Source organism: Balaenoptera acutorostrata, chromosome 1 (assembly GCF_949987535.1).
Source record: "Balaenoptera acutorostrata chromosome 1, mBalAcu1.1, whole genome shotgun sequence".
NCBI classification, from domain to species: Eukaryota; Metazoa; Chordata; class Mammalia; order Artiodactyla; family Balaenopteridae; genus Balaenoptera; species Balaenoptera acutorostrata.
The window spans coordinates 196,802,691-196,830,406 of NC_080064.1; the positions used below are offsets into that span (position 1 = coordinate 196,802,691).

At 60.5% G+C, this 27,716-nt stretch overlaps 1 protein-coding gene across 3 annotated transcripts; it reads left to right on the forward strand.

Moving 5' to 3' along the window:
- Positions 1 to 6,892: 6,892 nt before the first annotated feature.
- INAVA (innate immunity activator) lies at positions 6,893 to 27,099 on the forward strand. 3 transcript variants are annotated; one of them, XM_057554749.1, is made up of 10 exons: positions 6,893 to 7,086; positions 13,267 to 13,415; positions 14,141 to 14,265; positions 14,684 to 14,800; positions 15,337 to 15,553; positions 20,105 to 20,158; positions 20,983 to 21,193; positions 21,375 to 21,533; positions 23,360 to 23,960; positions 25,426 to 27,099. In XM_057554749.1, exons 1-10 carry the CDS (start codon positions 6,926 to 6,928, stop codon positions 25,516 to 25,518), a joined length of 1,887 nt encoding a protein of 628 aa, XP_057410732.1. In that variant the 5' UTR covers positions 6,893 to 6,925; the 3' UTR covers positions 25,519 to 27,099. The 3 variants fall into 3 exon arrangements, with proteins under 3 accessions (XP_057410732.1, XP_057410724.1, XP_057410716.1); XM_057554733.1 differs by lacking the exon at positions 6,893 to 7,086 and adding an exon at positions 9,614 to 10,651; XM_057554741.1 differs by lacking the exon at positions 14,141 to 14,265 and having other exon boundaries at positions 6,994 to 7,086.
- The last annotated feature ends 617 nt before the right edge of the window (positions 27,100 to 27,716 follow it).

Sequence of the window (27,716 nt, forward strand, 5' to 3'; positions counted from 1 at the left end):
GCGTCCGACACCATCTGTGAGGTGTTCTCACCCAAAACAGAAGCCAGAATCCCGATCAAGGCTTTGCTGATAACTTCCAGGTTGCAGGAAATGTGGGGTTAGGAGCAAGTTAAACGCAGCAGATGAAACACAGAATGTAGGTCATTTCACAAGGCAACTAACCTGATTTCAAAAAGTCACTGACATGATTAAAAAAGAATCAGGGTGGGGAGGGGACCCACACAAGATTAAAAGAGCAGAATGCAACGTGGAGGACTTACTGGATCCAGATACAAACAGACTGACTTTAAAAGACAGTGTTGGGACAACTGGAGGACTCTGAATGGACTTGGTATTAATATTAAGGAGTTATTGTGATAACGGCCACATGTTTATATAAGAAAAAGGTGCAGTTTTTTGTTTTTTTTTTCTCTGAGATGCGTTCTGAAACATTTAGAAGTGATAGGTTACCAGGCCTGGGATTTTTCTTTAAAATATTTCACTAAAGAAAAAAAAAACTATGGAAATACAGGGAAATATTGATAATTACTAAGTCTAGGTGATGGATAAATGGGAGTTCATTATACTAGACTCTGCTTTTACTAATGTTGGAAAGTCTTCATATTAAGTTTTACTCTGTTTTAATTACAGAAATTGCACATACACAGGGAATGCATTTTCACAACAAAAAGCTCACACAGAAATGGTAAAGCTTACGTCCCTCTGTCCTCTCACCTCCCCCCTCCCTGTTACCCTGTGGGTGCATTTTAATTGCTTCTCAATTTCTTACCTATTCCTGCTGGAAATCCCAGCTTTTAACAGTGGGTAAGAATATGGAAATCACCCACTTTGCAGCCTCCAAGACAACAGTGAAATTTTGACGTTTCTTGAACAAACCGGGTGGCATCTCCCCCCGATTCCAGCCTGGGACCTTCTGCCCGTCCCGTCACAAGTGCCCAGCAAGCCTGAGCTCCTCCTAGGACCTCTCGGCCACTCCACAGAACCCACCCACCCCCTACAGAGTGATCAGAGCACCTAGAACACTTTGGTGAGTGCATTTATGAACAAATCAGTGGAAATGCATCGACCTAAGTCGCCAGGTCACAGAGGGTGAGGGCAGGAGTGGCTGGAACCAGAGCTCTGAGGGAGGTGCCGAAAGGTCACATGCAGCAGCGTTTATGGAACATTTCAACAGCATCTGACCTCAATTTAAACCAACTTCCCTTCAAAACACTCCCTTCCCTTCCATTCTCATCACTGAGGAGTTTAAGAGACGCCAAAGGTGTGAGGCACTAGTTTGTTTTCAGTTAACAGTGCCAAGGCCGCAGGCCCGGCGGCCTGGTCACAGGAGGAGATTTGCCTTCTGAAGCCTGGAGCTGCTAAACCACAGGAAGTGGAACTTGGTCACCGGTAGCAGGTTTGGAACATGAAAGATGCAATTATCGTGCAGAAATATTATTATTTTTTCCTGAGAATTGAGTGTGAGAAAGAAGAAAAACTTTTTTTTTTAAGACGAGGAATGTAGAAATAACATCTTTTAACAAATCACTGCCTTCTTCTGGGAGCTTACTCCGTGCAGAGTACATTCTATCTGCGCAGTTTCATTACCCTCATCAAGGCCACACGCGTGATCCCATCACCACCATTTTACAGAGGAAGAAACCGAGGCTGTTTGACTCCAAAGCACGTGTTTTAACATCTCTCCTAAATGATGAACCTGAGCCACTCTGCACGCTCGCACCTGCCAGGTAAAGTGATGCAAGGGCCCCGGGAGGGTCCGGCGCTATTTCAGAGGCACCTCCAGCCCAGGCCTTTGAAAAGGGCAGGGGTTACTGGAGTACTGGCGGTAATCCAGCCCTGGGCAGGGCACACCCCCCCAGCTGCCCAGTTCTCAGCCTTTGCCAGGGGCAGCACCATGGGGTCCTGCGGGCGGGTCTGCTCCCGGGGCCTGGGATTCTCCACCGCACCCGCCCACGCAGGGGCCACAGGGGTGGGGACCAGGTGGGCAGTGACCACTACTTGCCATCTGACAAGCAGACGCGCTTCCCGTTGGGGAGCTTGGGGCAGAGCCGCCCTCTGGACCCACCCTCAGGACCCGGGTGTCTTCTGGTCTGGATGCTGGTCTCTGCCACGGTGGAAAGCTCCCAAAATGCCTGTCTCCCCTTATTCTGGTATTTAGCTTTATCTCTGCACTTGTATTATGTTTAATACCATTCACTACCTTTTCTTAAGTTCCCAGTTCTCTTTGCGTCTCCAGAAAGGAAAGGGGGTCCGGCCAGAGAGGCCAGGGCGGTGGGGCAGGCTGGACACATGGTCCCACGGCGGACGCAGGGGAAGCGGGGCCGGGGGCTCGCGGGCGGGAAGCGAGGCAGAGAGCCTGCTGGATTAGAGCCCCAGGCCCCGGCTGGCTCTCCATCCCTGTCCCCCCGCCGGCGCACGGAGACCGGAGGCTCTGCCGGGAACTGTCGCCCCCTGGTGGTCTCGGCGGGGGCAGCAGGGCCAGGGAGAGGGTGGCGCCCCAGGGATCCTGGTCCAGGCAGTGCGCAGGCCGGGATGGAGGGGCTGGAGATGAAGCAGAGAAGGAAGAGAGAAGGCATAGGAAAAATGAAAGAGGAGAGAGAGGGCAGGCGGGGAGGGTGCGGGGCGGGACCCTAAACTCTGGAGAGAAACCAGCGAGAGCTGCCGGCCTGGAGGATGCTGGCCTCTTGGGCGGTGGGTCCTTTCCCGCCCTGAGCCTGAGCCCCGGGGATGGGTCTGCCCTGCACTCCAAGCAGCTCTGACTCCTGTCTGGCCCCAGTGTCGGGGTTCCCTTCCCTCGAGAAGAAGTGGAATGAAGCCCCCTGGCTTGGCCCCAAAGTCAGTTGTCCGCGTTTCGCAGAGCTACTCACCAGGCTGCGGCCGTCTGGACCGTTCTAGCTTCTGGCAACCAAAACAGAGGCCCGGGGCAGTGCCTCCCCTGCACCTGCCCCCGCTGCGAGCTGCAGGATGCGGTCAGGAGAGGAAGCAGGGCCTCGGCTCCGAGTCATCCTGGAGTCTCCAAAGAGCTTCTGGCCGAGGGCACAGACAGGGCACGTCTGGGCCACAGAGCAGGGGGAGGGGTGGGCAAGGGGAGCCTCACCCTCTCTGCTGGGCCTGAGGCCCCAGGGGACGAGTCAGCGGGACCAGGGCAGCTCCCACTGGGCAGGGAGAGGTCTGGGTGAGCCCCCTCCACTGGGGCGGGGGTGTGAGTGGGGGGGTTCAGGGTGCAGGCAGGCCGCTGCCCAGCCACCAAAAGCCCCTCTGATGGCTGATGGAGGCGCGCCCTTGCCCCCTTCAGCCAAAGTGCGCAGGAGGGAAGGCTGATCCGGGCTTGGTGGTCTCTCCCAAACTGCACCCACCCCTTCCCTCCACGTCTGATCCGGTCAGTCCCCAGTGAGGGCCCGGCTTCTGTTTCCAAGCCCAGCATCTTCCAGAGCTCCGGGCCTCCTGTCCAAACCAGTTTCCGACTCGGCCTCCTAGAGGTGGCGGGTCCTGGAGCAGCACCTTGCACCACAGCCCAACGCATGTAGACACGGTTTGCTTGACCCTTCTGAATTTTTTTTTAATTATATCTTTAAAAAAAAATTATTTTAAATCAGTTATTTTTGGCTACGTTGGGTCTTTGTTGCTGCACGCGGGCTTTCTCTAGTTGCGGCGAGCGGGGGCTACTCTTTGTTGCGGTGTGCAGGCTTCTCATTGCGGTGGCTTCTCTTGTCGCGGAGCACAGGCTCTAGGCGCGAGGGCTTCAGTACTTGTAGCACGTGGGCTTCAGTAGTTGTGGCTCGCGGGCTCTAGAGCGCAGGCCCAGTAGTTGTGGCACAGGCTTAGTTGCTCCATGGCATGGAGGATCTTCCTGGACCAGGGATCGAACCCATGTCCCCTGTATTGACAGGCGGATTCTTAACCACTGCGCCACCAGGGAAGCCCAGACACCTCTGAATTTTTAACAAGAAAATCAAAGGTGTACCAATCTGATTTCACATAGAAAATGTGGATTTCCAGCTTTGTCTTTGAAACAGATGCCTTTTTCTTATGACCACATTTGCAGTGATGGCCCCTTGAGACAGAGCCTGAGTGTTTGAACTTTGCCTCCATCAAGCCCTCCACAGTTGCCCTGCCCTGCCATACACACCAAGGCCGAGTGAGAGCTGCAGTGACCAGAACTCTTGTCCCTGACATGCTTCCTCCCTTCACCATGTCTGTCTGATCCCTTTACGTGTCTGGAGTTTTTCGGCCACAGGTTAGGGCTACGGAATCAGAAAGGTCTACCTCGAAAAAGCACATCAGTCCCTTACTGGTTGTGTGCCTTTAACCCAGCTTGAGCTTCTCTGGGCCTCAGTTTCCTTACCTGTACATGAAGGTAATAGTGTTGCTGCAAATCTCAACCTACAAGCTCAGGCTTGCAAGACACATATATTACTTAATTTCTTTTAAATCAGTTTGATTCTGTCCTGGGCCTGCCGGGATGGCAAAAAATTGCATTTTCTCATGCAGTATCCTTGAAGGCTTAAAGGAGCCCAGAAGGCGGGGGGAAGGCAGCCATCCTAGTTGCTCTGGCCCCCGGGGGTCTCTTGTCGCCAGGGCTCCTGCCCCCTGGACACGTTCAGTGAAAGAATCTGTCAAGGCCAGAAATCTGGGGCCCCGCATCCCAACCGCCGTCCCTACTGAGGTCTCATCACCTCCCGAGGCACCTCGGGGTCCTCGCTGCACAGGCCGTCTTCTTTCCCGTTCCCAGTCTCTCTCCCCTCTGTGTCCGGGCCCACAAAGCCACATCCTACCCTTGCTCCTCGGGCCCCCTGGCATTGTCTCAGTGGGCCCGGGGCTGAGGCCTTCAGGAAGCCACTGCCTACCATCCAGAGAAAAGTCAGGGGTGACTGGGAGGGGGAGGGGCCGCAAATCGACATTTCAACAAATTATTCCATCGCATGAGTAATAATAATAATGCTTACCTTTGGAGGTACTTTACGACCTGTCCATCCCTTAAGTGTTCCCAGAATTTCCTCCCCCCGCCCCCATCCTTTCTCATCCTGCACACCCTTCCCGGGCGATCTCAGGACATTGTCACCCATGCCCTAAAATGAACACACCTTACCCGGAACTCAAGCAGACCCGGGAACCCCCGGCTCCTCCCCTTCCTCTTGCCAAGCCTTTAGTCAATCACTTACAGAGTCAGACTAGGTCTTGCTCCCAAAGAGCTCTTGACTCCCCCCATCCCCCCAATGCCACAGCGTGAATTCACCCCTTGTCTGGATACCGTCTCTCCACGGTTCCCCTGTTCTGCGACTCTCCCCGCGCCAATTGCTCACACACCAAAGTGACCGGAACGTGAGTCTGCCCAGCTTGTCCTCGGATGGACAGTCTTCAGTAGTGTGATGGTTAAGTTTATGTGTCAACTTGGCTAGGCCACGGTACCCAGCTATTTGGTCAAACATTATTCCAGATGTTTCTGCGAAGGTATTTTTTTAAAGATGAGATTAACATTGAAATAAACAGTAGACTCTGAGTGAAGCAGATGACCTGCCATAATGTAGGTGGGCCGCATCCACTCAGGTGAAGGCCTGAATAGCAAGAAGACTGACTTTAGTAAAGAGGGAGTTCGGCAAGCATATAGCCTCTGGGCTTGGACTGCAACTCCTCCCTGCAGGTTGTGGACCTGTCAGCCTTTGGAATAGGAATAGCGTGGACCAATTCCCCTCTCTTTGTGTGTACACACACACACACACACACACACACACACCGGGGATCCCCTATTGGTTCTGTTTCCTGGGAGCTCTTCGTCAGTTTCAAGATAAAAATCTGAAATCCTTAGTCAGCCCACATGACTCTTCAGCCAGCTTAGCTCACCTAGCGCCTCTTTTTCAGTACAAATTGGAAAAAGCCACCGCCTCTGGGCAGATGCGGCTGTGGCCAAGGCCCACGGCTTGGTGGGTGGAGCCTGGCTGAGCTTTCCCTCTTAGTTTGGTGCACAACCTGGACAACCACACGGAGCGGCCTTGCTTCCTGCCGGCCCACTGCCTGCGGCTCCAGTCTTCTAGTCCCTTGCCCCTCCTCACCCCACACCCCAAGTCCCCTCAGCTCCTAGACCCTCCTGAGCTGCTTTGCCATTTTGCCTTTGTGCATCCCGTCGCTGCTGCCTTGGGCTCCTCCTCGTGCCCCGACGCCCAGTTTCCCTGGCATGGCCTCCTCGGGCAGGCTGTGCGGTCCTCAGCTCGGTCAGCACCCCCGCCCCGCCTGGGTGCTGTTGGCCTTCTTCCTCTGACCCTCTTGCCAAGTGATTGCTCGGCTAGCTTGGGGAGCCCCGAGGCCCTTTAACTTTGATCCGCCGGGACGGGCACTAGTAGGTGCTCAGTGTGTTCCCTGAACCAGTGGGTGAGTGAATGAATGACGGGCGGGGCGCCGGCTCGCGGTACGCTGCAGGAGGCGCCCCCTCGGAGCGCGCGCCTCCCTCTCCCACCGGGTCCGCCAGCGGCGGGAGGGGGCCCGGCCAGGGCCGCAGGGGCGCCGGGGGGCGGCAGGGCCGCGGCAAGGCGGGGGGGCGCGGGGGGCGGGGAGCGCCCCTGGGGGTGGGCGCGGCACCCCCTCCGCGCAGCCCGGGTCTCCAGGCGCGGAAGCCGCCGGGCCGGCCGGAGCGCGCGGAGGGAAGGCGGCCCCGGTCCGGGAGGAGCCTCCCCCGCCGGGCCGCGGGAACTGGCGGCGCGGGGGGGTCCCGCCGCGCGCGCGTCCGGAAGCGGGAAGAGGGGGCCGGCCTCGCCCCGCGCCCGGGTCCCCGCGGGACGCCCACCCCCGCGGGCACCTCCCCGCCCCGACGCGCGGCCCCGCCCCGGCTCCCAGATCGGAATCCCGGGTCCCTTCCTGCGTCTTTCCCCTCTCTCCTCTGGGCCTTGGTACGCCCCAGGGGACAGATGTCTTGGGATCTTTAACATTTGGGATGCTGCAAATGCCGAAGTTAAATGAAATACCTCCGGGGAGGGGAGGCCGGGAGGAGTCGCGGGGGGAGGAGAGCTGGCCTGGACGAGCAGGTCCCGAGGCTGCGAGGCGCGCGCGGGGGGCGCGGGGGCAGGCGGGCGGCGAGGGATCTCCATGGGACAGGTAAGGGGGAGCGCCGGGGCGCGACGCGGGAGCCGGGGGGATCGAGCCCCTAAACCACAGTCTTCCGCCTTAGAGGAGGGGGCCCTGCGGGGAATGGGGGGAATTTGCCGGGGGGTGGGAATTCCGAGTTCCTACCGAAAATGCATGTTTCCGTCTCCTCGACCTTTCTCCTCCGACCTTCCCCACGCCTGTGGATCCCCTGGCAGGTTCCGGGAAGGCAGACAAAAGGAGCCGAGTCTCGGGCCGCCTGGACGCGGAGGGCGCGGTGGGGGAGGGGAGCAGGGTGGACCGGACAAAGGGGCTTTTTGAGGAGAGCCTAGAGGTCTGATTCCAGGGCGCATTCCAGGCCGTCGTGGAGTCCCCTGTCCCAGCCCGCTCCACAGTCGCTCGCTGGAGGCGAGCACCTTCCCCACTGGGAAGGGAGGAGAGGGGAAAGAAAACAGTTTAAGGAACCATCTCCCGCCCCCCTCGCCTGGAGGGTCCCGGGATATTTCCCTCCTTTCTCTTTTCACTGTTTTGGCTCGAGCAGCCGACCATTGGCTCCTTAATGGTTTAAGTGAAATTGTAGGAGCGCCTGAGACTCTTCTTTGCTGGGTGCTGGTTGGGGCGTCAGGTCGGGCCCTTGCTTTGACTTCCGATCTCATGTATCACAGGAAACTTAAAGGAGGAACTTAAAAAAAAATAATGGAGAGTGGGTGGATGCAGGAGGTGCAAGAGTTTTCTGATTCAGGACTTTTCCTTAGGAGACGAAAACCCTAAAGAGATGCAATGTTTTCCCTTCTTTCAACGATCAGATTCCAAGTGTGTGGGGAAACCCCACTTCCTCACCGACTGGTGGTCTTGGTGATGATGCGGTGCAGTTGGGGTTTGGGGCACTGGCTGGGAGCAGGGTGCTGAACCCCACGTTCTCAGCAGGCCTCTGGAAGGCCCACTCTGGATATTTTGAATTGAAGGGCATGGCAGCCAGGGAGATCCATGGCCCTGGGCTTCTTGGGAGAGTTGGTTGGCTGGTCCCACTCCAAGCCTCAGATCCTGCTGGGCTGGGAAATGCTGCGTGTGAATTTGAGGGAACAAGGGGTCTTTGAGGATTCCAGAGGGTCAACGCGGAGATTGGTCGGTCCTCTGTCCTTCTCTCCCTGAGCTCAGAGATGGGGGTGGTTACCTGAGGGCGGGTTTCTTAACTGGGTCCATGGGCACCCAAGCATCTGTGGATAGCATTCAGAGGGTCATGTACTCGGATGGGAAGGGTTTATTTTTCACTAACCTTTACTGACATTTAGCATTGCCTTGAAACCATTGGTAGTACCTGTGATTTGCCATTAATAGACACCACAGAGGGTTTCATATCACAGTGCAGTTGTGATAGCTGTCTTGAAACCTGGTTTACCATCGGTCATGAAACATCATTTACCATCGTCATTGCTACGGAATTGCCCACTACTAGATCCTGTTTAATGTTAGTAAAGAAACATATATAGATTACTATGTTTTACTGTTTTTAGAACTGTATTTAATATAATCCATTATCTTAGTGATTCTCTTCATCTTATTTTATGCATTAAAAAATACGCTATGAGTTGATTCTAGAAACTTCCATCACTCCCTCCCCCCCCCCCCGGAGCTGGGGGATGGGCAAGGTGGAGGCTGGGTGCCAGCGTCAGAGTCAATTCCTCTGTTTGTTGTGGGAAGACAGTGACAAACCTGTAGGGGGGGAAGGGAAGGGCTGTGGGCTCTTTGGGAGACCCAGAGCAGGCCCCCCAGCCTGTCCCCTGTTGGGGCCCCTCAGCCTCAGCCTGGGGAAAGAAGGCGGTAGTCAGCCTGGAGGGCTCAGGGCTCACATTGTTTGGACAGAGGGTGTGCACAGGAATGTGAGGGGAGCTGGGTGTGTGTGCAGGGGCAGTGGGGAGGCTGCCTGTGTTGGTGACACAGCTCCACAGAAGATGGTTGGGGGGGTGACTTCCTCAGTCATCTCTGCCCTGGGGGCTGGGGCTGGGGAGGTGGTCTTGGGGCTGGGGGCTGGGGAGGTGGTCTTTGGGGCTGGGGAGGTGGTCTTGGGGCTGGGGGCTGGGGAGGTGGGCTTGGGGCTGGGGAGGTGGTCTTTGGGGCTGGGGAGGTTGTCTTGGGGCTGGGGGTTGGGGAGGTGGTCTTTGGGGCTGGGGGCTGGGGAGGTGGTCTTTGGGGCCGGGGAGGTGGTCTTGGGACTGGGGGCTGGGGAGGTGGTCTTCGGGGCTGGGGAGGTGGGCTTGGGGCTGGAGAGGTGGTCTTTGGGGCTGGGGAGGTGGTCTTTAGGGCTGGGGAGGTGGTCTTGGGGCTGGGGAAGTGGGCTTGGGGCTGGGGAGGTGGTCTTTGGGGCTGGGGAGGTGGGCTTGGGGCTGGGGAGGTGGTCTTGGGGCTGGGGAGGTGGGCTGGGGGCTACGGAGGTGGTCTTGGGACTGGGGGCTGTGGAGGTGGTCTTGGGGCTGAGGAGGTGTTCTTGGGGCTGGGGGAGGGGAGCAACTGGAGATGCGTGAGTGCTGGGATCCCAGGGTGAGGGGCGTGGTGAGAAAAGGAGGTGTTGGGGGAAGCCTTGAGGGGTCTCCTTCTTGTGCAGCACTGTCTGTTTTCCTGCCTCCTGGTGATGGGTAACAGTGTCTTTGCCCCTTGCTTCCCCCAATGAAATAGGCTGAATTCCAAACTGTTGGTTTTGCTTGAAGGTCAGTGGGGTGGAGACCCAGAGGCTCATTTCTTGTCGGGAACAAGTTCCATTTTGGTCTCTGGCCCCCGGTGGTTGGGGAGTGGGCTTAGACCCCGGGGTCCCAGTGGCCCTCCTGTGGACTAGGGAGAGGACTGGGGTCCAGGTCAATGCGCCATGGGCCCTGTGGAGGGATGGTTGTAAATGATAAACAGGGAGGTGGCGGCCATGATGATTCTGCAGGGAAATGTCTGTGATCAGAACGGCCTGGCCTGCTCTGGGACCCCAGAGCCGCCCCGCGTGGAGTGCTGGGGTCACGGCCCGGCCTGGAGTTTCTAATCCGATCTGGCCTTGGCCCCGCTTCAGGGTCTGGGGAGCAGGGACCCTCCTTGTCAGCGTGGAGGTTTCTCGCTGGTGCTCCCCACGCGCCGGGAACTTCGCCCGCTCTGGGCGCTGGGCGGAGCTGGAATCTGGGGGGGCAGGCAGCTCAGCCCAGGGCAGGGGGGGCCCTTGAGGCCGTGAAGGCCTGATCCCAGCTGCCTTCTTCTGGGGTTCCTCCGAGGGGAGCCCCTTTCTCCCGCCCCCGCGGCCCCCGGAAGTGCAGAGGCCCGAGCTGCCTGTGCGCCAGGAGCTGCTCTGGGAAGGGCTTGCTCACCCGCTCCTCCCTCTGACTCAAGTCGGAACAAGCAACCTGGCTCCCCGGGCCGGGCAGCCTGGGAGGGACACAGGCGGGACCAGGGGAGGGACAGCCACCGGCCATCGGTGTGGAGCGGAACCGGGTCAGAGAGCCCAGGGCGGCCTGGGACACCCTGAGGTGACATGCCAGGCCCCTCAGTCCCCTGACTTGGGACCAGGGGGCGTTTCCCGGACTCCTGGACTAAGAGCTGGAAGCAGGTGAGGGCGGGGCAGCTGGAGCGGGTCTTTGGGGCGAGGGGCAAGCCGGCCTAGGGGTGGGGGGCCCAGCAGTGGCCGTCAGCCACAGGGCACAGGGGTGATGGGGGTGCTGGCGGGCTCGGATGAGTTCCCGGCGCTGTAGTTACCAGGCCTCAGTTTCCACGGGAGTGGGGAAGGCCGGGACGAGGGAGGCCCAGGGCCTCTCTTTGGGGCCACATTTGTGACGGGAGAGGGTCCCAGTGGCTCAGCCGGAGGGAAAATGCATGGCGCTCCCCTTCCTCCCCTTCTGTCCTCCTCTGCCTTTTCCTGGGGACGTCGTTCGCGTTTGTTCGCTTGTTCTCCGGGGTGGACGGGGCTTGCCACCTGGGGCTGCGGGTCTGGAGGGCAGGGAGGGATTCCCATGCGGAGGGGCGGGGATGTTCCCGGAACTGCCTTTATCTGAAAGCCAAGCCTTCAACACCCACGGGAGCCTGCGGGCCCTGGGACAGGGTCCCCGAAGCTGGAGGGCCGCCTCCGGAGGGGCAGACGCGTGGGCTGCACGTGTGTGGGTCCTTCCTGCTCAGCCTGGCGCTATCCAGATTCAGTATGGGGACTGGCCAGGGCCCCAGGTACCGTGCAGTTTTCACCGTGCCTGTGAGGACGGGAGGCCCAGCCAGGTGAGGTGAGGTGAGCTCCCCTAAGATCACATAGGTGACGGCAGGACCCAGGCTGGAATCTGAGGCTTCCAACCTCGGGTCCGTGCTCTCTTGCCCTACTTGGAGCAGGCCCGCCCCCGACCCCGGCCAGAGGGAGGAAGGGGCTGAGGGGGCCGTTGTGCCGGGCCACCCCTCGGTCCCCGCCATTGCTGCTCACTCTGCAACAGGCAAGAGCAGGAGAGGCAGGGCTGAGTTGTCAGAGCTTCCCAAGGCAGCGCCTTAATGGTTAATTATTAATTAGTAAGTGTGAGTAATTGATGGCTTCCCTCCCACATCACCCCCTCCCTCGTCCAAGCAGACGTGCTAGGACGGCCTTGCTTCCTCGCTCTGGCGGGGCCCTGCCCCTGGCTGCTGGGGGGGCCCACAGGCTGCCCAGGGCTGTGCAGCGAGCGGCGGGGGGGCCGCCTGCCCTCTGTCCCGCTCCAGCTCCAGGAGGGATGAGGGTTTGGGAGGGTGGACCAGGCAGAGCTAACTCACGCCAAGTACCCTGGTCTCGGTTCCCAGAACATGTGGCCAGGCTCTCTCCTTGGCATCTTTGCAAAGGCCCCATATAGACTTTAAAAAAAAAAAAAAAAAATCCTACCCTCCACTCTCTACACTTCCTTGGAGAACTGAAACTCCAAAGTGCTGGTACCTGTTGTTTTCAGGGCGAGGTTTTTAACTGATGCCCAAGGTGCTCTGATAGGCTGTGTTGTTTATGTAGGTCTGTAAAGCTGTCCATGGGCAGAGAGGTGCTCCTGGGGCCTGGCCGTCAGCGGTCCCTCCCCCACGGGCCTGGCTGCGGGCTCAGCTTCCCCAGGCCTCCTTCTCTCCCACTGGCTGAGGAGCCCCCCTCCCCCGCCCAGCAGTGGTGCCCTGAGGAGAAGCAGGATAAGCTCCAGACAGAGCCTCCGAAGGACTTATGGACTGTTGCTCAATGGCTGACTCAGGGAAGAGGTGGCTGGGCTTTCCTTCCAGGCCGCCTGCCGGGGCCCCGCCCGCACACCCCACCCTGGTTCCAGCCAGCTGCTGCCAGGCCCTGGCCAGCTGGGACCCTGAGCAGGGGTGCAGACTTGGCCAGGAGAGAGGGAGCATCAGCAGGTGCGGCCGGGGTGACTGCTGCTGGCAGACGCACACCTGGAACTGTACCTGAGCTGCACACGTGCGCCCAGCCCGGGCAAGCAGGGTGGCCGTGGTCTCCTTCCCATCTTCGGGCAGCTTCGACTCTGGTCACCCCTCCAGCCCCGGCAGCACACGCCCAACACACACGCACGTGCGCGCTGCCTCTCTCCCGGCTGTGGGGTGTGGGGTCCGGGCCCCCTCCCCTTCGAGGGGCCTCCCAGGCATAGCTGGTGGCCCGGGAGTTGGCTCACGGCTTTGGGCACCTGCCCTCGGGTGGACCGCCTGGTGCAGACAGACAGCAGGCAGCCTGGGCTGTGGGCCTCGGGACAAGGCCTGGCTGCGTGCCCAGTGCCCTCACCCACGGGGGCAGCGGGATGGGTCTCGGGCTGAGGACCGTCAGCCGTGCCTCCCTCCTGGCACAGACGCTTCCCCTCCCTCCTCTCCTTCCCTTCCTCCTTGACTTGTCCTCCCACCTTTTTCTTGTCCCCTCCTTTTCATCCTCTCTCTTTGCTCCTCTCCTTATGGTCTTTCTCCCCAGTGTCGTGGTCCCTGTGGCCACCACTGCTGTCACCCCCTGGGCTTGGAGGCCTCTCTAGGAAGGAGGTGGAAGGGGGCCAGGCTGGCCCAGGGCAGGTGCGCTGGAGGGGCCCACAGAGCCTTCTGTCCACAGCGCCCCAGCACTGACACCCCCATCCCAGACTCACTCCTCCGGAAGCATGGGCCTCACGCCACATCTCCCGGCCTCACCCACCTGACTCAACAGCTCTGTTTGGAGGCAAGGGGGTTTACATGTATCATTTTTTGTTGTTCTTTTAAAAGCTGGGGAAACTCCAGGCCACCTGCACATCCTGGCCCAGGCTGGGAAGGGTGTCGGCCCCTCCTCCTCTGTGCCCCCTCCTCCCAGAAGTCCACCATGGAGAGCAAGGATGAGGTCAGCGACACCGACAGCGGCATCATCCTGCAGTCCGGTGAGGGCTTCGGGGCCCCCCGACCCCACCAACTCCTCGAGTCCCAGGCTCCAGGCCTGGCCAGGCTGAGGGGCCCAAGGGGGGGCGGCGGGGAGGCCGCTGTGCGGGGAAGGGGGGTGCAGACCCTGGGAGGGCTGGGAGTTTTCCTCCCTGGGTGGGGGGGGGGTCTGGCCTGGAGTGTTGATCCTGTCTGAACAGCTACCTGCTGTGTTCACCTCTGGCCCCATGATTCCTAAGAAGCTGAAAACTCTTATCTGGTTCGCGTGAAGGAGCCGTGGCTCAGGTTGGCCCAGTCGGGTCTGGTTTGGACAGAGAGAGAAGAGGCGTGTGTGTGTGTGTGTGTGTGTGTGTGTGTGTGTGTGTGTGTGTGAGCGCGGGAGAGGGAGGAGGAGGAGGAGGAGGGGGAGGGGGAGGGGGAGGAAGAGGAGGAGGAGGAGGAGCCAGGGAAGAGGGCACCTGCCGTGGGTGGCGGCTGGGAAGGGACGGGCGGGAAGGGACGGCTCTGACCACAGTCTGCCCGCACCGCACGTGGCCGAGGGGCAGCCGGTCCCTCCGAGCCGTAACGGTGCCGTCGGGCCGCCGGGGGACATGCCGTCTCTCGGGTGTGACTCGGCCCGCAGCCTGGGCGGGCGTGAGGCCGTCTGCGCGCGTGTGCGCCGTCAGCCCAGGGGGCGTCCAGCAGCGCCCGGGACAGGCTCCCCTAGCGCGCCCCTGCCCCGCCGCAGGCCCCGACAGCCCGGTGGCCCCCGTGAAGGAGCTGACCCACGCGGTGCGCAAGCAGCAGAGGGCCCTGGAGGAGCGGCTGGAGGCCTGCCTGCAGGAGCTGAGGCGGCTCTGCCTGCGGGAAGCGGTGAGGCTGGGCCCCGGCGCGCATGCGCGCGGGGTTAACCCCAGGCGCCGGAGCCGCGTGCTGGGCTGTCGGTGCCGAGGAGTGGGAGCCCCAGCCTGAGAGAGCGCTGGGGGTCAGACAGGGCACCGGATGGCACAGCGAGGGGACAGCTCTCCCGGGCAGGGCCCAGGCCTGGGGCCGGGCAGAGGAGGGGCTGCAGGGGACCGAGTGGATGGAGGCGCCTGGGGGGACCATAGCCAGGCCAGGGCAGATCCCCGGACGAGGGACAGCCCTGGACGCTGGGACGCGCGGAGGTGGGCAGGGGCCTCTGGGGAAGGGCGGGCACAGGTCACCCAGGGCCCGCCGGACGGGCTCTTCCTGCTCGGCCAAGGGCTGGGTGCGCGGAGAGCGACCTGGCATGACCTCACTTCCCCCGCAGGAGCTGACGGGCATCTTGCCCGCAGAGTACCCCTTCAGACCGGGGGAGAAGGCCCCCAAAGTCCGCCGCAGGATCGGAGCCGCTTACAAGCTGGACGAGTGGGCCTTGCACAGAGAGGTGAGGCGCTGCAGGGCGCCGTCCCTGCTCCCCGAGGCTGGCGGCTGTGGTCCCCAGGCCTTGCCTCCCCTCTGCGGGGGTCTCTGCTCTAGCATCACGCAGCTCGGGCCGCTTGGCTCCGCGTGGACGAGGGGCACCCGCCAACGTGTAGCCCACGTGGCCTCAGGGAAGCCGTGCCTGCGCCAAAACCGGGAGGGCTGGGACCTCAAGGGAGGACATGGGGTTCAGTCCCCCGTGGGCAGAAGGCCAGCCAAGAGCACAGCCGGCCCGGAGGGGCAGTGGCCTGTGCGGACGGGCCGCTCTGGCTCCTGGGGCCGTCCTCCCTTTCTCAGCACGGGAGGAGGGCCGTGGGGCGGCTTGGGCCCTCGGGTCCCTCCCCGTGGTGTGACGGGTGGCTCGTCTGCCCAGCCCTTTGGGGTGGGAGGGAAGCGTCCACCTCAGTCCCTCCCCGCCTGGCTCGGGGTCAGGCTGCTGGGTGGCCCGGACGCCGCCGTCTGCTGGGCTGTTCCGGTGTCGCTCACTGCACCCTCCCCCAGGACCCACTGAGCAGCCTGGAGCGGGAGCTGGCCCTGCAGCTGCAGATCGCCGAGGCGGCGCGGCGCCTGTGCCGGGAGGGGAACCTGGACCGCCAGGCGCGCCGGCAGCGGAAGCACGCGGTGCAGCAGGAGGAGACGAAGCTGCGGGAGCTGCAGCGCTGCCTAGGGGAGTGGCAGCGAGGCAGCGGGGCCCCTCCCGCCCTGGCCCCAGGCCCAGGTGAGCAGCGGCCGGTCCCAGACCCGTCCGTCCCGTCGTGGGGGAAACCTGCTTCCCCGGTCCGCCCCACCCTGTCCTGACCCGTGGCAACCCCACAAGCCTCAGCCCAGCCATCGCCCTCCTGAGACCCTCCCCATTTCCTTAGAAAACAAGCCACTCCTCCCTCGAAATCCACGCCCTCCAGGAGACCTCCTGGACAGGAGGCATCCCCAGGCTGACCTCGGCTTATCTCGAGGGCTTGTCCAGCCCTCCTGATCCCAGGCCCACAGGGCAGGTGGTGCGACCCGTGAGCACTGCCGAGGGCCCGCATTCTGTGCATATCTGCTCGCTGCGCTGCTGCAGGGCCCGTGGCTGCTCTGGTGGAAGTGCACACCCACCATCCCTGAAGTATCTAGGCTTCTAGAGCCGCCCCATCAGGACTGGGGCCCCTGTGCTCTGTTCTCTAGTTACTGGGCCTCTTAGTCTAGTCCCTGAGCCCGGGGGCCAGCGCCCGCTGACTGTGCGGCACCTAGCGAGTCGTCCAGGCCCCGGCATCAGTGGACATCATGCGTCCAGGCCGGTTCCTCTTCCAGCAAGTGGTTCTGGGCCCTTGCGTGTGGCTTTTTCTTTCTCCTGACCTGAGCCCAACTTGTCAGGTCAGTCCTTGGAGGCCTCCCTTCCGTTCCGGCCCCAGGGCATTGGGCTCGCCCTCCCCCAGGCCTCTCCTGGGTCCCAGGCCTCCCGTGCATGTGAGAGAGCTGGCGCAGGGAGTTGGGCTGAACTGGATTTGGGGCCTCCACTTGGGCTCCCCAGCTCCCACCCCTGCCCCTCAGGTCAGCTTTGTGCCAAGGCCACCTCCTGCCCCGGTTGGGCACGTGGCCTCTAATTTAGGGTGAGTCCAGACGCCTCCCAGGTCCCCCCCGGCAGCCAGGAGTGGAGGACGAGGGAGGAGAGGCCTCCACGCGACAGCTGACCCAGTAACCCCGGGCGACAGGGAGACCCAGGCAGGACGGCCGACCCCCTGGCCGACCGGTTCTGGTGGAGAGGGGCCTCCGTCCTCCCTCCGTTCCTGACAGGGCCCAGGATGCGACCGCCCCTTGAAAGGCAGCTGCTGACTTGGGCACGGAAGCCCCTGAGGGCTCGCTGCCGTCCTGGTGGCAGGGGGCCGGGGGGCTGGGCCCCGTCTGTGTGTCTCAGCCCCTCCTGTGTCCCGTCTGGCCTCACCCCGCCTTGTGGGCTCCTCTGACCACAGGCCTGCGGTGTGGGGTGGTGGACGGTGTAGGGCTGTGGCTCTGCTGCCAGCATTGCGACGATGATGCTGCTCGTCGGGGGTGGGGAGCAGGTCAGGGCACGCCTGGGGCCCGGCCAGCCTCCCCGGGAGGGGGCGCTCAGTGCAGGGGACATAGAGCTGCGGGGAAGGGGCCCGGCCAGCCGTCCCGGGAGGGGGCGCTCAGTCCAGCGGACATAGAGCTGCGGGGAAGGGGCCCGGCCAGCCGTCCCGGGAGGGGGCGCTCAGTCCAGCGGACATAGAGCTGCGGGGAAGGGGCCCGGCCAACCATCCCCGGGAGGGGGCGCTCAGTCCAGCGGAAATAGAGCTGCGGGGAAGGGGCCTGGCCATGCGACTGCTTCCACCCTCCTGATCAGAGAGGCAGGCTTGCTCTCCACCTGCAGCCCTGGCCTGACCAGGCCGAGGTCCTGGGTCTAATGTCCTGTCCTGACCAGGCGAGGTCCTGGGTCTGATGTCCTGCATTGACGAGGCCCGAGGTCCTGTGTCTAGTGTCCTGTGTTGACGAGGCTCGAGGTCCTGGGTCTAGTGTCCTGTGTCGACGAGGCCCGAGGTCCTGGGTCTAGTGTCCTGTGTCGACGAGGCCCGAGGTCCTGGGTCTAGTGTCCTGTGTCGATGAGGCCTGAGGTCCTGGGTTGCAATGTCTTCTCCTGGGAGCCCAGGAGGAGGTGGTTCTAGGCAGGTACTTCCTGCTCTTGGCTCATCTGGCCAGCTGGGCTCGCCCTGAGAGCAGGAAGTAGAGAGGGATTAATAATTAACTAGCAATAAAGATGTATGAAAAATTAATTAGTAGCTGGAAGGTGTTTTGAATTAAAGAGGAAAAAAAAAAAAGCAAACTAACCAAAAAAATGTTAGAAAAATCCACCCACCCTCTTGGTCTCCACACGCAGGTTACTCAATTTGGAACCTAATTATACCAGGTGACAGTCATTAGCTGGTCCTCTGCAGGTGGCAGGGAGTGGTCAGCTGTGGGACTAATTGACCACAGGGAGCCTGATGAGAAATGCCCCCCAGCACCGAGCTGATGTAACAGGTGCTCAGGACGCATTTGTTGATTAGCAGCACCGTGTTGGCAACGCTGGTAGAAGTTCTTCCATGATGAAACGTTCCAGATCTGTGCTGTCCAATATGGCAGGCACTCACTGCATGGGACTGCTGAGCACTTGGATTGTGACCCGTGTGGCTGAGGAACTAAAATTGTAATTTAATTTAATTTAAAATAGCCACATGCAGCTAGCGGCTGCTGCACTGGACGGTGCAGCCTTTGAGGATGCCCAGCGTTTGTGAGTATGGCCTCTGCCTGGGGTGTCCTCCTGCCGCTGCTGGGCCGAGGGCCGGGCGCAGTTCAGCAGGGCTGTGCGGCAGCGTGGCCAAGACAGCGAGCAGCCCTCATGAACCACCTGTGATTAAACAGCCGGGGGTGATGGCTGTCGTCCCAGACCATAAATTCAAACCCAAAACACGTGACTATACCCAGCCCCCGACGCCGGCATCCCTGGACCGTGACAGCAACAGTCCCACAATTTCTTCAAGTTGACATTTGTGAAAAATAAACATCTCGGTTCCCCAGGTTTTTGTAAAAGATCAGAGGCTGGGAACCAGGATTAGATAAGAGGATGTCTCCCCAGCTGAACCCTAAAGCACAGGCTGGTGTGAGCTGAGCGAAGCCTGGGCTGCTCTGTGGGCAGCTGACCCTGCACCGTTTACACACTGCTCTGTGTAAAGGTTCTGTTTCATTTAAATTGAGGAGCAAACGTTGACAAACTTCTGTAAAGGTCCAGGGAGTAAATGTCTTAGGCTCGTGGGCCATGTGGTCTCAGTCATTACTACTCAGCTTGGCCATCATATAATGAAAGCAGCCAGACATTACATAAACAAACCCATAGTTGTGTTTCAATACAACTTTATTTACAAAAGCAGCCAGAAAAAGAAAAAAATTTTAAAAGGGACTTCGCGGGTGGTCCAGTGGTTAAGACTCCATGCTTCCACTGCGGGGGGCACGGGTCAGGGAACTAAGATCCCGCATGCCTCACAGTGCGGCCAAAAAAAAAAGCAGCCAGTTAACTGGCTTTGTCCCACAGGCCTGCCACCAGCCAATCCCTGTTATAGAGGATTTTCAGATGGCTGGAATCTGAATCTACTTTTCTTAGAAGTTTCTGGTTAATGACCCCTGCATGAAAGGCCGGCTAACAGGAGAGCCCATAAATCGTGGTGGTGAAGAGCCAGACTCTGGTCAGACTGTCTGGGTGTGAATCTGACTCAACCACCTTCCGGCAGTTTGGCCCTAAGCTATGTTATCAGCTCCTCCAAGCCTCTGTGTCCTGAGCTGCTTCATGGAGATGGTAATCTTACCTAACAGGGTTGTTACGAGGATCACGTGAATTCATGTATATAAGGCACTTAGAAAAGCCCAAGAGAAATAATTAGCTGTTGTCAGTTTGCCCTCATCCGTGTTCTCAAATGTAGTTGAAAATGCTTTGTGAGTTCCATCCGGGTCATGTTAGGTGTAGACTGAGCATCTTAAGTTTCGGTGTTTTAAGGACAAGGGCAAATTCGAGCCCTCTGACTTCCTGGGTCCCGGTGCAGATTGCTGCTGCCCATGAGGAAGGGCCACCCTCCATGTCCTCAGGTGGCTGTCCTGTCACCAGGGAAGGACCTTCCTGACCCAGACGGCCAGACTCTCACTTGCATTGTGAGACCCCATGACCCCACAGCTGCAACTCCCACTCTCACTGCTCTTGCTGCTGCTAATGCAGGGCTTCTCAGATTTGGGGTGCTTGAGCTGAGTTGTATTTATGGTATCAGAAGACTATACAAAAGTTAGCAGAAATCTCTTTACCCCAGGGGCCTTCCAAAATGACTCTTTGCCTTCCCCTCCACTGCCTGGAAACCCTGCCAGAGGAAGGCCTGGCTTTTTTTATTTTTTAATAGATGGGGAACCGGAGGCCCAGAGCATTGAAATGGCTCATTCGAGTTTACAAAGCTAATGGCAGAGCCAGGATTAAAATGGAGTTTCCTGTCTCCTCACTCCTATTTACTGATTTTTACTTTCTCCTTCCAAGTGATAAATTCACACCTAGCACAGTACTGAACACACGGTTGGTATCTCCTGATAAGGGGTGCTATCAGGAAAGGGGCGGGGCAGGCCTGGGCTGCTCAGCACTGCTGATGCCCCAGGTCTGCTATCAGGAAAGGGGCGGGGCAGGCCTGGGCTGCTCAGCACTGCTGATGCCCCAGGTCTGCGGGGGCATTTCCTCACCTCCTCCTCTCTCCTTTGGCCTCCCCAGAGCTCGGCGCCTCAGATGACAGCTCCCTGTTGGATGGGCTGCTCTGTGAGGAAGGTGAGAGGGCGGTTTAGGGGCTGTTGTGAGCGCTGGGCTCCTCCGCGAGAACTCAGGGCTTGGGCGGCGTTTACTGTGAGTTCTCAGCGAGCTAAAGGAGGCGGGAGCTGGGCTGGGCTCAGTGTCTGCTCCGCTGGGACACTGATGCCTGTGTGCCCTGTGCATGGGTGACAGTGGGGATGGTGCTGACCCTTTGCCGGTCCGGGTGCTCAGTCATGGTGACTGGGAGGGGAAGGCGAATTCCAGCAGAGGCTTGGGCCCTGGGCCTCCCTGCCTTTGCCTGGGACTTAGCTTTTACTTCAATATGTACCCGTCAGAGCCTCAGCCATCGGGCCACGGCCATTGCCCTTTGTGAAAAGAGGGTAGCACTGAGGGAGAAAACACAAGTCCGCAGATTGAGAACCCTGGTGACAAACCCTAACGATGCTGAGGGGTCAAGGTGGACCAAGAGGGTGGTGAGGTCCTGCCCAGGGGAGGGCCCAGGCCAGTAAAGAAACAGCACACGTGGGCACAGCGTGAGAGGAAAAATAGGGAAACAGGAGGTTAGCTGCAGACATGGCATCAGGAGCAAAGGTTAGAAAGGGGAGTCATGTGAGCCAAGAAAGTCAATCTGGGAAGGCTTCCTGTAGGAGGCAGGTGTAAAATGGAGCTGTAAGGAGTAAGTCTGAAAGGAGAAGAGAGTGTTTAGAAGCATCTGGGCCCAGAGCCATGGCCTGGCACAGCCGGACCAGCAGCCACGGGAGGGCGAGCCAGGCGCAGGCCACGGAGGTTCTAGTTGGGCTGGTTCCCCCACCACTGCCCTCCTGGGTTTCCTTTACCTGCAGAGGCATCTCAAGTGCCAAAACCTCCCCCCGAGTCCCCAGATGCGCCTTCCCGGCCTCTCCCGCCCCAAAGCCTCGAGGGGCTGCAGCCAGCAGGCCTTGACATGGGGGGCCTGGAGCGGTCCCCCATCCAGAACAGCCCCTGGAAGGAGACAAGCCTGGACCACCCCTACGAGAAGCCCAGGAAGTCTTCCGAGCCCGGAAGCGAGTCCAGGTCAGGCGGGGGGAAGGGAGGGCCAGGAGCAGGTGGGATCTGAGCAGGGGCGGGGCACAGTGCAGGAGACCCCCATCCTGCGTGTGATGGGGGGAGGCGTGAGTCCATCCCTCCGCACACCGGAGCCCCTGGATGGAGGCATTCCCGCTGCTGACCTGTCTCCAATCCCTCCAATCTCCAGCAGCCCGGCCAGCACCCCACAGGATGGGCCCAGCGCCTCCAGCCCTGCCTCCTGCTACGTGGTCGCCGTCCGCAACGTTCCTGGGCAGCGGCAGGGCCGCACCAGTGCCCCGGCCACCCCTGAGATGCAGGGCAGGAGGGGCCAGTCACAGCCCCTGAGGTAAGAGACAGGCCACCCCCCAGTGATGCAGGGGGCGAGACCCACCGTCGAGAATTTACGTTCGGAGGGTGGTGGCTTCCAGGGTTATGTGGGACACCCGTGGGTGACACATGGCTTGTGCAGTGGCTTCTCCTTGGGATCTTTTCTTACGCACCTCTCAGTAGAGGCTGCGCCCCAACCAGCAAAGCCAAGGGCGAGTCACTTGTGAAGCAAGGTGTTTTCTTCCAAAGACTCCGGTTTTGTCTCTTTGCACAACCGGATTCCACTTTTCTCCCCGTCCCTGCAGACTCTCCTGCGGGAGCAGGAGCGTATCTTAGAAGAGACTTTTGTAGTTGTCTGTGATTGTTTTAGTATTGGTCTCTTGACGATGGACGGGTCACGTTTTCAACTGACATATAGTTGATTCTCATTACTTGGGTAGTTATGTCCTGTGAGGTGAGTGCAAACGCTGAACCACTGCTCCCAGGGACACACCGGGTTACAGCTTCTGGTCACAATGTGTCTGTAAACGGATCAATACGTAACCTTGTTTTATGGGGTTTCTGTTTAAAGACACCTTATCTAATACGTACCATCGACTCATTAACATTGAACTCAGGGCCAACAGCCCTAGATCTCACGCCTGAATGAAGCTCATCTAACACGTATTTTCTCCGTAAATTACGTCCCAGCTTCCTTGAGCTCAGGACACCAGACGGTCCTGCAGCACCAGCTTTGGGGCCATTTTAAACACTGAAATCACCAACAAAACGCACAAAAATATGAAAAGCATGGTATTAAATAGACTGTGGGAATAGTATGAGAGCTGAACCCAGAACTCAGAGCCTCAGCTGGGAAAGCCTGCCGGGCAACTCAGAATCTTCACCACCCTGCATGTGTCCACACGTGACCACGGAAGTGCCAGGAGTGTTGATTTTGAGGTTACAAATCAATTTGAGCAGTAGGTGAATTTGCAAATACAGAACCCATGAATAAGGAGAATCCACTAAATGCTCCTTTGCAAGTTCCCTGCTGTTTGGTGCTCGTTTCAGTGACCGAGTTATGACAGGCAGTGTCGGCCACACCGTCCGACAGCCCAGGGTACCCTCAGGACATTGCTGGGTTCTTCCGTCAGGTTAACTTTGCTTCTGGGCAGCGCTGGGCTGGAGTCCAGCAATGCATTTTATAGTTTACATACTGGGGGGCCTTTTTACACACAGGGCCTTTGTGCAGATTAGTGAAAGGCGCCCCCTCTGGACGGACAGGCCTGCCCCCGGGGTGCTGGCAGAGGGAGGCTGGATTCCAGCCCCGCTGGCTGTCCGGAGCTGGTGCCCTGGGGAGGGCCAGCTGCATGCGGCCGCCCTATCCTAGTCGGCTGGGGCTGCCGTACAGAGCAGCGCAGCTGGGCACAAACCACCGCCTCCAGACTGGGAGGCGGCAAGTCCAGGATGCAGGTGCCCCAGGGCGGTTTCTCCTGAGGCCTCTGCCCTTGGCTGTAGAGGGGCCCGCCCTCTCCTCCCTTCATGTGGTCGTCCCTCGGGGCCACACGCCAGCTTCACATCTTCACCTCGGATGCTTGACGGTGTCCGCCCGTTCAGATTGTGTGGATGAAATGCCACTGGACACCTCGCACCTGAGATGGCTGAGAGCAGGAAGCAGCTGTGGCCTCCGTGAGCCAAACCCCAGCGCGCAGTGGAGCAGTGGTGTGGGGTGCAGGAGGGGCGTGTAGGACGCGCCAGGCCAGGAGGCTGTGGGCACGTGGGGAGGCGTGGCCGAGGCCGCGCACGCGCGATGCCTTCCCCGCCGCGCAGGCAGGGCTGGCTCAGCGCCTCCTCTTCTCTCCATAGGACCGACCCCTTACGCGCGGGCCCCGACGGCAGGGGTCGCAGCGCCCTCCCGCGGCGCCGCCCCACTTACTACACGGTGACGGCACCCGCGCCCGTGCCGTGCCCCGCCTGCCACTCGTGCTCCGAGGACAGCGGCTCCGACGCCTCCAGCCTGTCGCACCCGACGCCGCCCGGCAGCAGCAGCCCCGACATCTCCTTCCTGCGGCCCCTGTCCCCGCCCGCGCCGCCCCGCCCGCGCGTGCCCCGCGGCCCCCGACTCCGGCCGCCCCCCGCCTGCCTGAGGGCCGCGCGCTACCTGGTGCTGGCCGAGGGCCGCCCGCCGCCTGGCCAGTGGGGCGAGTGGGGCTCGGGCCGCGGCGAGGACGCGGCCGCCCCGCGCTGGCAGCGCCCATTGCCCGCCCACGGCCGCGTGGCCCGGACGCCCTCGCTGCGCGACAGCCCCGCGGGCCGCGGGCTCAGCAAGGCGGCCGTGTCTGAGGAGCTCAAGTCGTGGCACGAGCGGGCCCGGCTCCGGAGCTCGCGCCCCCATTCGCTGGACCGCCAAGGGGCTTTCCGCGTGCGCAGCCTGCCGCCTGGCGCCGAGAGCTTCGCGCGCACGCAGGTACGCGCACGGGTATGGCCCTCCCAGGTCCCGTGATCGGGCGGCGGGGCGCAGCCGCAGAGCCTGCAGTCCGGTGGCCGGGCAGCTTTCAGCTCGGAGGAATAGGCCCCAGAGCATTTCCTCGCGGCTCCGGAAGGCCCCCAGGAAGACTCCCCTGGGGGCCTCCTAAGTTCGCCTGCACGTCTAGAGCGCGTGTCCACGTGCGCCAGTGGAGGTGACCCTCCCAGACACCCAAGACCTTTTTTCCTAATGGCTCCATCGATGATCTACAAAACAGATAGGCCTCTATTTATAACCGTAAGGCCAATACACATCACCCCCCAGTCTCCCGACTTGAGCGCCCAGGACGGAGGGAGAGACTGACAGTGTGTTTGCAGGAGCCAGAACCTGTGACTGTCTGTCAGCCAGCTCCCGCCCCCCCACTCTCTTCCCCCCACCCAGCTGAGAAGCAGGGTGACTGATGGTTAAGTGCGCAGGCCCCGGTTCAAGTCTCAGCCCTGCCGGCATTGGGCAGGTTTATTAACTCCTCTGATCCTCTGTCACTCTCTCTGTAAAATGGGAGTCTTAAAGGACCCATCACAGAGGGGCAGTAAGAACTTTAAATGAGTTAATATGTGTGAGGTGATTAGAGCAATGCATAGTAAGTACTAATACGTGGTGTTATTATCACCTGGGGCCCCCGAGGTCAGGGACCGAGTTGGTGGGTAGCATATAGGTGGAGCGCCCCGACATGAGGTAGCATGGCCACCCTGATTTCTGTGCCCAGTTTTTTCTTTCTGGAAGAGGGGGACCGTGCATGAGCTTTTTTTTTTTTATTTTGGCTGCGTGGCATGTGGGATCTTAGTTTCCCGACCAGGGATCGGACCCACGCCCCCTGCGTTAGGAGCACTGAGTCTTAACCACTGGACCACCAGGGAAGTGCTGAGTGAGCCTTTCTTTATTCTTGTTCCCTGGTACGGAGGGCTCTGCAGCGGGTGTGCTCCAGAAGTCCCCAACAGGCTGCTTCTTTGAGACCCAAGATTCTGGCAGGGCCCAGCTGCACCTCCCTCCCCCACCCCCGGTTCTCTGGGCTGCAGCTGGCATCCTGAGCCTGGCAGCACCCTGGCCGCAGTCCCAGGCCGCACCCTCCAGCTGACGTGCCTTTCCATGCCTGCGAGCTTGGACCTGTCCTTGGCCCGGGCCCAGCCCATCCCAACCTGCCAGACGGGGAGGGTGATGAGAAGTGAGCTGGGGTTGGGGGGGGGCGTGGAGCAAAGGTCAGGGTGCCTGTCACACCCCAAAGAAAGCTGTAGTGGAAATGGACAAGGGCACAGAGAGCCTGCTGGGGAGGCAAGGGCTGAGTGGCTGGGCCAGTGCTGCCCCGGTCAGCGTCCTTAAGGGACAAGGATGGTGTGGCCGGGCTTGCTGTCCTGATGTCTCTACCTGCTTTGCTCACCCACCTCTCCTTTCCCCCTGGCCCGGGCAGGTGCCCACCGTGTGTGTGCTCCGGAGATCGCCTGAGGGGGCCCCCGTGCAAGTGTTTGTACCTGAGAATGGAGAGATCATCAGCCAGGTGTGACCCTGGGCTCTGGACACTGCGGCCGGCTGGCCGAAGAGACTGCTTCCCAGCGGGGCTGGGGCTGAGACTGCCCACCCTTGAAGCCCTCTTCGGCTCCCCTCCCCCATCGCAGGTCGATGACCTGGAGCTGAGACTTTTTTTTTTTTTTTTTTTTTTTACCAGTTTTTGTTCAGAAGCTCTGGCCTAAGGATTTATATTTGTGGTTTGTCCCCAAGATCCCTGTAATATGACAATGCTTTATTCCCCAGAGACAGGCCTACCGGACTCGAGGTCTTGCCTCTGACTAACAGCATCTGTCTCCGTGTGCAAGACGTGTGGTAGGGGACGCATCCCCAGAGAACAGCCCCTGGCCCTCCTGCCCCACTGCTGCTGGGGACTGCACCTCCATCCCCCATTTCCCAGCTCTCAGGCTGTAGGGGTGCCCGACCTGGGGGCGAGTCCTCCCCTCTATAATGTGCTCTGTGATGCACGCACCGAGAGCTAGGTTAAAGGTCACTGTGTCCTGGCAGAGTCTTGTCTTCCTGGGCCCTGCTCTTTTCCTGACCCCGTGACTTCCTTGTAGGGACCCCTGTCACTGTGTGCGCCCTTGTCCTGAGGCTCCCAGCATCGACCCAGACCCAGGAGCCTTGGGTTGGAGACCTCTCCAGACTGGAGCATCAGGAGGCCCTGGCCGGGAGCTGACCACCTCCGGGCCTCTTGAGGACTTGCAGGCCACCACCCCGCTTCCTCTGATGTCTTTTCGTCATCATCCTAAAAACCAGTACTTTACACGTGCTTTTGGAAGGGCGCCCCCTGTGGCGTGTTCCCAGGGCCAGGGGTGTCATTGCTCCTTCTCCCCACTCAGCTGTGCTTCTGCCCTGAGACCGGATTTCCTTGAAGGAGGTCAAGTCCTTGATTTTACAGACGTGGGGACACCCGCCTTGCAGGGTGTTAATGAATCATCCTAGTGCTGAGACTTGAGGCCTGGAAACCGGCCATGCTAAGACCGTCCGTGGTCCCGGGCTCTCATCCTTGGGCCTTTGCTGCCGGGTCAGATCCCGAAATAGGGATCCTGCTCCCAGGAGAGAGCCGCTGGGCTGAGGCCGGGAGGGCTGGACGCACCAGCGCTGATCTTGCCCACGTGGCGCCCTCTGTCTGTAGGACGGGGGCTACACGGACAGCTCGAGGCTCTAAGAACTTTGAGGCCTGACCCGGACAAGGCACAGTTCGCCTGGGGCGGGGGGGCCCGGCCGAGGGGTCGGGAGGAAGGAGGGGCCTGAAGGGAAGCCTGCATCTCTGTGCTCCTCCCGGCCCGCAGCATCCTGGCTCTGGGTCCACCTGCCCCATCGTGTTGACTTTGGACGCTGTTCCGTTGCGGTTGGCGTCTGAGCCCGTTGCCCTCGTGCACAGGCTCTGCCCCCTGCCCCGCCGGGTCCTCCCGGAGCGCAGGGCTCCTCGGGCTAGTGCCCTCCACGCCTGCAAGTCCTTTGCATTAACTTACCGGTCCTGTGTGATGCCTGGTGCACCTGAGAAGTGGCTGTGTCCTCGGCTGCGGGGCTGGAGCGGTGGGGTTTCCGTGCAAGATACTCCAATAAAGTCTGTCTTTGTGAGGCCGAGCTGGTGAGGAAGGTTCTTTTGTGCTGAATTTCCTGAGCAGAGCGTCTGGCCAGGTCCCTGGGGGGCGTGTGGGCGTCTGGTGGGGGCGGGGGGAAGCTCTCTGCATCCCCGGGCAGGATGGAAGCAGGAGTTGAAGCTCCTTGGTTCCCCTACGCCCGGGGCCCGAGGAGCTGGGCTCTGGGGGTCCCTCCCCGAGAAGAACCCGGGGCCGCGGCAGCCCCTGGGGTTCCTGAGACTGTGCTCAGTGATGGGAGGGGCTGAGCCTCCTCGGAGCCGTTCTGGGGGGAGAAACAGCCCCTCTTCTCCAAAGCTGGATGGGGTCGGGGTGGGGGGACTTACCAGGTCACCACGGGGCGGGGCGGGCAGCTCGCATGGGCTACCTCCATGCCTGCCCTGCAGGGGCCGCTCTGGAACCCAGCGCGGCGCCCCCTGGAGCCTCGATGCCCAGGACAGGCGTGGGCCCCAGAGCTGAGGCGCTGAGTGTCAGGTGAGGCGTCCCTTGCGCCGGCCCTCGCAGCGGCCCCGGGGCAGGGCGTGAGGCTGGGCAGATGCCCGTGGGTGGGGTGGCCGCCCTGGGCTCCGGGGACTGTGGCTTTGGGGGC

Bases quoted from the DNA above. Each gene is read 5' to 3' on its own strand.
- INAVA (XM_057554749.1), top strand. From the start codon at position 6,926: ATGCTGCAAATGCCGAAGTTAAATGAAATACCTCCGGGGAGGGGAGGC. The intron at 13,416-14,140 runs GTGAGGGCTTCG...GCCCCGCCGCAG, and splicing joins CGGCATCATCCTGCAGTCCG to GCCCCGACAGCCCGGTGGCC. The intron at 21,534-23,359 runs GTAAGAGACAGG...TTCTCTCCATAG, and splicing joins GGCCAGTCACAGCCCCTGAG to GACCGACCCCTTACGCGCGG.